Here is a 10,909-nt window from a genome sequence, read left to right on the forward strand (position 1 = left end):
GTGTGGTACACGGAACAGTTCTCAAAGAGAAACTGGACCGAGACAAATTTGGCCGCCGAGTTAAAGCTATTTATAACAAACTATTGGCTCACCAGATGGTAGAAATATACTCTATCATGTGACCTTATTAGGGGCCGTGATTGGTCAGTTTGCGTTCTGGCGGGAACGGTTTGAAGAAGTTGCCGATTCGAATAATGATCAGTCACGTGATGACAAGGTTAATGTTTTCCCCTACGTTCGCGTTTATTTATATTTAAATGAGAAGATTGTATGTAATGGCGATAGTAGTTTGTATCTAATGGCGGGAGGTAGTTTCACTACATATATATACACACTATATACTATGTTTATGATAAGCTTTTTTATCATTTCCTGTAAAGCAAATTCACTCACAAGGTTTGGTGGGTGCAGGGCTATAGTAGAAGGCACCTGCTTAAAATGCCCCACAGTAAGACTTAAAACCAAACCACATAACTGTAAAGCAAACTTCACAACAGCACAGCAATGCCTACTCATATTTAAGGAAATAATGAAATTTCTGTCTTCATCCCCCATGTTATAGAGTGCAAATCATTTTAAATGCTTAACCTTATTAAATCATTTCTTATCAGCTGCTGTTTAAGCATTTTATGACTGTACTTTATAACTACATTTTATCACTGTAATACTTACCTGATGTCCTGTGTGAGGACTATAGATTGAAAAGGGTGTAACACTTCTGATAAGACTGGCTAAAGCTCCAACTCTGGCTGCTTCACTTGCCCCTTGGGACCGATATTTAACTGTTTCTCCATAACTTATCCATTTTTGGTTGAAAACAACAATTTTACCTTCAGCCTGCAAAATATAAAGCGATTTGAAAAGGAAGTTTTTTCAAGATCCTGAAATTGAAGTAGTTGTATGACAGATAAAAATAAAATTGAATAAATAAATTACAGAAATGAAAAATGTCAAATAACACTAAACAAATTGTTTGTTTTTACTTAAATCAACAAACATTTCAATGATATTTCTGCACAGTTTTTTTTTCCATACATTTCAAAATCACTATTGCTGCAATGTGACAGCAGGATGCTGGAAAAATTAATCTATTTTTCAGTATTAAAATCACATCTTAAAGGACGTTAATCTAAGAGGTAACTTCAGCTGTGCAATCTTTGATGAGCCAATTCCTAAGTGCAGTTATTCAAGACATTTTTATATTCTGTTATTGTCACAATAAAATTGTGTTAACTTATGATTGAATGCACAAGCACAATTTTTATTGATAAAGCTTGAAAATATTTATTTTATTTAACAACTATGTTGTGTGACCCGTCATAATAGATTGTAATAGCTTATATTTATTAGGGCGTCTTTTCTGTTGTTGCTACTGTTGTTGTTGATGTTCTTTTACTCTTTTACTTGTTTCTGTCACTTGACTGCAGCTATGCTGGAGTACATTGAACAATATTTTAGATAAAGCAATTCTATGGCCAAAATGCCTCCATTGTGACCATTCCATCTTATTTTCATACAATATATGCAGGACTATATTATCTGGCATATCTTTCCCTTTTTAAGATAGTAAGATGTAATCTAAATGAATTTGGATGCTATTTCTGCAGGCTGAGCAGCCATATAGAAGCTTTTGTGAGTTTGTTGTTTTTAGCTGTACTCATCCCACCTTCAGTACAGCACTCCAGCCATGACTACCCTGTCTAATATTCAGATACAGTCTATTTAGGGATATATTTTCTAATGTATTCTTCCTTTTTTTACAATAGTACAATGTGATTTGAATGAAATTTGGCTATTATTTCTAGTAGACTGAGCAACCATGTAGAAAACCTGAGAGAAGCAATTTTATTTGTCACAATGTCTCAATGTTTATGATTGGTTGGCTTGGAATTATGCCTTTCATTTGATTGGGTAGATTTACATTTGAATTTTAAAGAAGCTGAAGCATTTACCAATTGTGCTTTCTTTCTTAATTCTTCAAAACTGTTGACAACAAGTACTTCTGCCTTGATGCCATTCTTAGGAGTAGCTATACTGCTACCCAACCCCAAAATGGCCATTTCATGATATTGTGGTTCCAGCATAGTAGCAGATTCCTTACCACGCACCCAATGTGGTACCTGGAATTTAAAAAATGAATAGAACAAATATATAACTACAATAAATACAAAATAAAGGTTACAATTATAGAATTATACACACACACATACACATCCAAATTTAGGGAATGGAGTATATAAAATCCAGGTTACATATGTTTCATAGCTAGCAGGACTATGGAAGTAATAATTACCCAAATGAGGGGTACTCCGCTAGCTACACATCAAGCCAAAGATACTTTAGTCAAATGAAGGCTATATTGTCATCAAGGGATCCCATGTTAACTCACTGAGTTTTCTGCTAGCTATGAAACATATGAAGACTGGATTTTATCTACTCCATTCCCTAAACTGATAAAATGTTGCATGCTTGGTCTAAAATATATTTATCTGTGTTCATGAAAATCTTGGGTCTACAATTGAAATGATTTTAAATGTTATTAAGAATTTTATGTTTGGAGCACAAAAGTTGCTGATTTTTACTTTTTGTTGGTTGAAGATCTTATTCTAACAGTGTTGTAACAGAAAGAGCCAGGAATTTCCTGGAAGTGTGGACCAGATAATTCTCTTGGGTGTATCCTTGGCCTTTTTTAGTTTGTGTGAGTGATGTGTAAAAATTTGTTCTTTGAAATCACTATTTAGAGGAATTTTATTATAGTAGGAACCTGCTCTGTTAAAAATTGGCTGATAGATTAGAGATCATACAGATCACACTGGTTTATGAAAATGAGAGAAATAGTGGCAAGAAAGTCTATCTATGTGTCTTACCTGTTTGTTGAATTTGTAGAAGGGTTTACATTTACCTGTTTGTAGATCTTGAGAAACATTGAAGAAGTCAAACTTGGTTAAATTAAAGTCTGCAGTTAGGTTGAGGTGGGTTGTTAAAAATTTGTGATTAGATTCTTATGGAAAGTGTCTAATGTGTGGTTTTGCAATTGTGTGGAATCACTAAACCATCATCTCAATATAAACTGATATTGTTGTGAGGGAATCTGTATCTCAGAAGGTCTAATATTGAGCTGAGTCAAAAGTTTTTTTTGTCAAGTTACAACAAAAGTTGTTCTGATCCATGGCTCACTTCTTGCACTTGTGATACTTCATCAACCAAGAAGAGGTGAAAGCTTCAGTGAAGGAGTTCTTCAGCTTGAAGGACAAGAACTAGTATCAGCGAGGGATCAAAGAACTGGCAGAAAAGTGTTTTCAGATGGTGAAATATGATGACTTTTACTTTGAATGCTAGGTTGCTTTTGTTGTAACTTGATGAATAAAGCAAATAAGTTACCAAAATACTGCAAAACTTTTAACTCAACACAATGTATCCAAGCTATCATAGTCACAAATTCCTGCACTGTCATGTAATTTCATTGAGACATCAAAAAGGACAGCAGGATCAGATATTTTTACTCAAGCCAGCCCATTTTCAAAGAGCAGGGCATGTGTGCAATTAGTTCTATGACTGATCCTTCAGTCCAGTAATTTCTTTTCCTAATGAATCCACTTCAATTATCTTACCTTTACGTGTTCTCCATGGACATTTTCTAATCCTTCAGACATCATACTATGAAGAATGTAACCTGTAAAGAAATTAAATATGAAACTAATTAAATTCCACCAAATATCAATTTCATTGTATACATAAGAATAAAATCATTGATTTGGTATTCAGTTTTTAGGACTGCTGTATCTCTTGTTGCAACTCTGCTCGATAAAAATGTGTGTGTATGTACACACAAGTGTATAGACACGCACACACACACACGTATGTGTATGTGCGTATATGTATATATGTGTGTGTGTATATATCATCAGCAGCAGCTGTTAGCATCTACTTTCCATGATGGCATGGGTTAGATGGTTTGAGTGGAACTGATAAGCTTGAGAGCTGCACCAGGTTCCAGTCTGATTTGGCATGGTTTCTACAGCTGGATGCCCTTCCTAATGCAAACCACTCCAAGAGTGTAATGGGTGCTTTTATGTGTCACCAGCATGAGTACCAGATATATGACACCAGCATCAGCCATCACTACAATTTCACTTGGCTTGACGAGTCTTATACACACACACACACACACACACACACATTTATTTTCCAATACAGCCACCTGATGAGGTACATGACTTCGTGAAGAAAATCTTTCACAGGTAGCTAGTGTCAGCTGTAAGGGCTGGTGGTGAAACTCAATATGACTGACAAGAACAGAAGAGATGAATTTGTCAGAAGCTTTAACATTTCTGACTTCTACACAGGTACTGGGATGAGAACTGATTGAAACTGTATTGTATATGAGTTAATAGTGAGGCCATTCTATGTCCGGATTTGATTTTCTAGAAATAACTGCCTATTCTCCTTCAAATTACACTTTACTTTCAAAAATTAAAAAAAAAAGCACACTTTGGACAATTGCGTCCTTGATACAGAAACCAATGAAATGGTCATGATTGGAATGCTCTTGATTATGGATTTTCTCATTTCAGGTTGTCTTAAGCAGCAGCAGCAGCAACAGAAACAACAACAACAGCAGCAGCAGCAGCAGAAGCTGAAGCAATAACAACAACAACAACTGTGGTCTTGGCTTGCCACAAGCTTTATCACTTGTTTTGTGGTACAAGTTATAATTTTACCTAATTATTTTGCTTAGTCGGGCAACAGATAAAGGAACTTACTAATTGAATTCTCAAGATTTTGAGACCCTGCTACTCTATTTCCAAACATATCAGTGAATTTGGCCAGTCGGTTGTAAGACTGATTTTGGGCAGCACCATAGACAGCATATTGAATAATTTTGTCAGCAACATCTATAAGAACAGGAACAATAAAAATAAGTCATGTAGGACCTAGCATAAGAAAAAAAAAACTATTTCTTATTTCTGGTTATAATAATTCTCCACTTTTATACTTGTCTAAATGTTTGAGAAATAGTTTTAGAACTAGCATTATTTATTTGACAATTTATGCCCTTGTAACAGTACAATTATAATCAATACTATTTCAAGTAATATATTCAAAGGTACAATTATTATTAAATCTATAATTTTTGGTCTACTTGGAATTAATATCATACTTGTTTAACATTATATCATAATAATTAATATTCTTTTAAATTTAGAATCATTGTTGGTAGCTATAATAGATGATAAATCAGGCACAGCAGAATAAGAAAGTTTAGCAGTGGCTATATTGAATATTTGGAAGTACTTATGTTGTGGTGAAAAATTGGTTTTAAGAATTTTAAAGAATAAGTCCAATTTTCATTTTGAAAATGTGTGTGTGTGTGTGTGCATGCATGTGTTTATGCATGCATGCAAACAAACAAATTGAATACAAACAGAATTATATTATACAAATAAAATATATTATGGTTAAAATACCAAATATATATATTCTACTACAAAACTAATATTAACTGCCATAGAGAAGAAATATTTCTATACATTATATTCTTATAATATTCTTACATACAGTAGACATACCTTTATATTTGCTAATTTCTTCACGTATGTCAATAGGCGCTGTGACACAACATTTTAAGGAAATAACAATGACTGTGTGAAAATAGAAAAGAATATTTTAATGAAGCAATCATATGATGAAATTATTGGGTGAACAAATTATATTCAACTATTAATCATAGAATAATCATGACAGCCTTGTATTTAGTTTGTACATTTAAACAGAATAAACCAAGCTGAAGAATATATCTTGTCTTAAGTCACAACACAACAGCTCTGTATGTACATTTTCAACTTATGATTACATGGCCACCATTTTAGTATCTTAATCTCATTGATATTGAGCTGATAACTGGGCAATCCTTATACAGTCAACATAGTAACACTCCCAATAAAAATTATCTTTAAAGAACAATCCAAAGTCTGAATATGTTTCTCACAGAGTTTAATGATTTTTTTTCTTACATGTTTAGAAAGGAGATTGACAAATTTCACAGAGGTGTATATAAGTGACACATCAAAGTATAGGTGAAATGTTATAAACATTTTAAATAAGTTTTTCTCTACTGAATGAGCATGTTATGTAAAACATCTGCAATATGAATCAACAATATTGATGTAGAAATAACACCAACACACCATAAATATCCAGTATTTATTATAGGTCACAAAATTTGTCAGTATAAGAAGATATATCTTAAAATTAACTGCAAATTGAGCAGTATCAGTACATCTTATATGAAATTTTCAATTGATGCCTCACCATAAGCATGATGTTTACAATATTTAATACACCTACAACTTCATAGTATCAAAGAGTATTTCCAATCTTATACTAACACTTCAGCATTCAGACTACTCTGCTAAATGTAATACTTATTTATTCACACTGTTTGGAATTAATCATGCATTACCTTATAGCTTTAAGATTTCAATGATTTAATCACTTATTTTTAAAATGACATTGTAGGGTTAGTGTAAGAGGCTGGATCTGGCTGGTTTAAATACAAACCCGGTAGAATTTTGGCCTGATATGGCCAGTTTAAATTCAAAAGGATTAATACATTTTTAATGTTATAACCCAAGTGGCAACATGTGGTTCTAATAACAGAAGGAGAGGCTTTCTGAATCAGTCAAGTTTAATTAGTATCAGTGAATTTAAAACTATGCATGCTTTCTCACTCAGGTTGAGAGTATATCATTTGGTGGAGTAGATCTGGCAATTTGAGTATGAAGCTGATGATATATACCTTGGTCAAAATTATAATCCTTCTTATATTTAATTCATATGTTCTGTCCAGGGGTTGTAGCACTAAAATTGTTTTGAAGAGCAGGCTAGAAATACATTCTTCTTTTTTTGCTTTTTTTTAAATTTTATTTGTTTCAGTGATTAGACTGTGGCCATGCTGGGGCACCACCTTGAAACATTTTTAGTCAAATGTATCGATCCTGGTACTTATTTTTTTAAAGCCTGGTACTTATTCTATCAATCTCTTTTACTGAACCACTAAGTTATGGAGATGTAACACACACCAGCACCAGTTGTCAAGCGATGGTGGGGATACAACACACATACAACAGGCTTCTTTCAGTTTCCGCTTATCAAATCCACTCACAAGGCTTTGGTTGGTCAGAGGCTACAGTAGAAGACACTTGCATAAGGTGCTACACAATGGGATTGAACCTAGAACCATGAGGTTGAGAAGCAAGCTTCTTACCACACAGCCACACCTGCATCTATAATTCTCAAATAAAATTAATTCAATGCTCTCTGATGCTTTACATAATTTTCTTCATACACTATATAAGGTTACAGTCTGTATGTAGTGATAAATGTCTATAATAAAAAGTACATAATAGTTTATAAAAATAATTAAACATATAAAATACCCCTTTAACCTTTTATACAAATAAATATTCTTGTGATTTTATAGAATGGAACACTTGTAAAAAAACTTATTTTTTCTTAGAAAAATGTTTGTTTTTGTGAATAAAAATATATAATATTCTGATTTTAAAATAAAAATAATCTATGTTTACTCAACCAAAATTTAATAATCAATGTGTCTGATGTGATTACCTTGATTTTAATCTTATTAATCCTACAGTTTGTAAGCTTTTTTAGTAATGCAGACTCTAATTCCCAAATTAGTACAAATAAAAATTCATTGTTGTTGAATTGAATTATTACATTCAGCTTTAATTTAATTATCTGCAATGAATTTTCTATATAAAGTTCAGCCCTAGAAATAATGTGAATTGTCTCAAAATTTGAACTATAAATTTGGGAGAAAGATTTTGATTAATTCAGCTGAATGAACAAAAACCATTATTACACTGGTTTTCTGTGATGTTAGCTGTTATATAAATCTTATCGGTTGGAAGCAATATATTCTTCTATATATATCTCTTTTTACTCTTTTACTTGTTTCAGTCATTTGACTGCGGCCATGCTGAAGCACCGCCTTTAATCGAGCAAATCGACCCTGGGACTTATTCTTTGTAAGCCTAGTACTTATTCTATTGTACTCTTTTTGCCGCACCGCTAAGTGGCGGGGACATAAACACACCAGCATCGGTTGAAAAGCAATGCTAGGGGGACAAACACAGACACACAAACATACACACACACACATACAGATATATATATATATATATATATATATATATATACATATATACGACGGGCTTCTTTCAGTTTCTGTCTACCAAATTCACTCACAAGGCTTTGGTCGGCCCAAGGCTATAGTAGAAGACACTTGCCCAAGGTGCCACACAGTGAGACTGAACCCAGACCATGTGGTTGGGATCAAGCTACTTACCACACAGCCACTCCTGCGCCTATGTGTATATTATTTTATATACGTCATATTTTGCATACATAACTGTATAATAAATACAAGGTTATACCAGAAGTAATGTAAAAGTGACATAACATTCTTTTATTTAACATAGGTCATTCAAATTGCTTACATTGACAGAGTGACTCTTCCTCTATATAAAAGTGATATTCAATATAGTCTCCATCACAAGTGATGCATCTGCACCATTGTTGAACCCAACTCTTGAATTATCTGTGAAAAAATTCAAGTGTGTACTCTTGTATCCAATTCTTCACAGCTGTTTTCTGTGTCATTGATTTGTTGTCCACAAATTCATTTTGTTCTTCTTTCACATTTGTTTTATTGGGAAATCTTAATGATTCGTTTGTGGCTGTGAGACTTGTTGATTTTAACTGTAAAACTAATTAAAGATTTATTTATTTATGGAGGAGTTTCTGATACTGTATCTGGTATTCCAGGGTGAGTGACTTTTTTTAATGTATTGGAATTTTCTTTTTTGTCAACAGTAAAGGTTTCTTTACGGGGTATAAAACTAGGGGTGTCTTGCTAAGGTTGCCCATTTAACTAATTAATAAGTTTTTGCTAATTTCATTGGAGAGCAAATGCTTTTGAATTATAAGCCTTTGTGTATGTGTGTTATGGCTAGGTTTGTTTATTATCATATATATATTGATATGGCTCAGTAAGTTTAATAGTGCATGTGAATATCATGACTGACTGCTTATTACTAATAGGTTTGGAATTTTGCTTTGGTCAATTTTGAAAGATATTTTATAGAGTGGGGAGTTTAGTGTAGCTTTCTGAAACTGTCTTTTAAACTAGTTAAAAATTTTTGTTTGGTTATTTCATTGGAGAATAAGTATTTTGGTGTTATAGATTTTTAAGTGTGCTTGTGTGCATGTTTTCATAGATAAATTTATTGTTATACTGTAAAATTGATACATATAATTTAGTATATTTGTACATGTGTGTGTGTGTGTGTGTGCGCACACGTGCGTGTGTGTGTTTTCCATTTATCTTTGTGTATGTATGTGAGTTTAATTTGATCAGCTGTTTCTTGTTTCATTTTTGAGGGTGAAGTTTAGGCCACTTGGTGGCTGTCTTATCCACTTTGAGTTCAGACCATTTTTTGAAAATGAATATACATCTGTGTCTGCTGCATGTTATGGTTTCAATTCCCCTTGTTTAGTGAACATGTGTTTTGTATGATTATGTGATATTTTTTTTTCTGGTGTACAGGAGGCAAATTCTGGAACCATTAATGTATGATGGGACACAATCTATTATTTTCCATTTTATATTTATGATTATTTTCTTTTAACTGTCAGATGTGTTTGGAAAGGATGTTGTGCTTTTTTTGTATATATTCCAAAATGTGTTTTGGGTATTGTGGGTATTTATATTTGAAGGTTCTACGAGTCACACCATCGTAGCTTTTTTTTTAATCCATCTCGTTACTTAGTAGACACACACACATGCACACACATACATGCACACACACACATGCACACACACATGCACACATACATACAAATACACATACACATTCAATAACAAATTAAAAACAGGGCTAGTGTAGTAAACTGCACATACACAATGTGTGTTTTATTTGTTCACCAGTTTGCTGTGGTAAAGTACCTGAAGGATGACTTCCCCATTGCACAGGGTGGTAAAACATCTGAATCAGCAAACAAACTAAACACATACATAGATTATGTGCAGTCAACAATACATATATACACATATATACATGTATATATGTATATGTATATATGCATGTGCATGTGTGTGTGTGTGTGTGTGTGTGTGTGTGTGCATGTAACACATAGTGATTAAAATCTGTTGGTGAAAGTACTCAAAACAAAACCAGAGTAAAGTAAATATGATTATTATTACACGCAAACAAAATTTACAGAATAATCACAATGTCTTGTTATCGCAAGTGGAATGCCAAGTTAGTGATGACTTGGCAATTTTATTATCAAATAAAATTGACATATGGTCAAAGCATGATAATATAAAGTTTTATCATCTTATTGGAATGCCAAGTTCTTAAAACCTAATCTCAGGACCCTCACTGAAGATGGGAACTTTCTACACTCAACTGAGAATATTTTAAACAATGTTCTCTGTTGATGCAATATAGGTTTTCAAAGCTGACCTTTGTACAAACACTTCTTGCCGCTCTCTCTTAAGGAAATGCAGGGAACCTATGTTGGCCCATTGGAAACCTATAACTAATGATGGTAAGCTTTTACAAATGGATTCTCTCTCTCTCTCTCTGTATATATGGATTTTGGTAAGCAACACCGATTTTTACAATTCTGTAAATAATAATGATATTTTATAAGCATGAAGCTTTTAAGTGATCAACAAGTAATGACTAAAAAAATAGTCTAATATTGGGGCATAATAAATCCTTGACAAACAAAAGAACCCTACTTTTTCTGTTGAGGGCTTATATACCTCAATATTAGACTATATATATATATATATATATATATATATATATATATA

The 10,909-nt window shown here is 32.9% G+C and overlaps 1 protein-coding gene across 1 annotated transcript in view; it reads right to left on the minus strand.

Annotated features, from left to right (window-relative positions):
* Window positions 1-10,909, minus strand: part of LOC106873911 (carboxypeptidase Q) — a 36,492-nt gene that overhangs the window by 18,809 nt on the left and 6,774 nt on the right. Inside the window, exons 3-7 of the mRNA XM_014921444.2 lie at window positions 5,571-5,642; window positions 4,764-4,895; window positions 3,612-3,673; window positions 1,953-2,120; window positions 673-837 (exon numbers count right to left, since the gene is read on the minus strand). Of these exons, the coding sequence (XP_014776930.1) occupies window positions 673-837; window positions 1,953-2,120; window positions 3,612-3,673; window positions 4,764-4,895; window positions 5,571-5,642 (599 nt within the window). The remainder of the gene's footprint in view (window positions 1-672; window positions 838-1,952; window positions 2,121-3,611; window positions 3,674-4,763; window positions 4,896-5,570; window positions 5,643-10,909) is intronic.

This window comes from Octopus bimaculoides, chromosome 11, assembly GCF_001194135.2.
Source record: "Octopus bimaculoides isolate UCB-OBI-ISO-001 chromosome 11, ASM119413v2, whole genome shotgun sequence".
NCBI classification, from domain to species: Eukaryota; Metazoa; Mollusca; class Cephalopoda; order Octopoda; family Octopodidae; genus Octopus; species Octopus bimaculoides.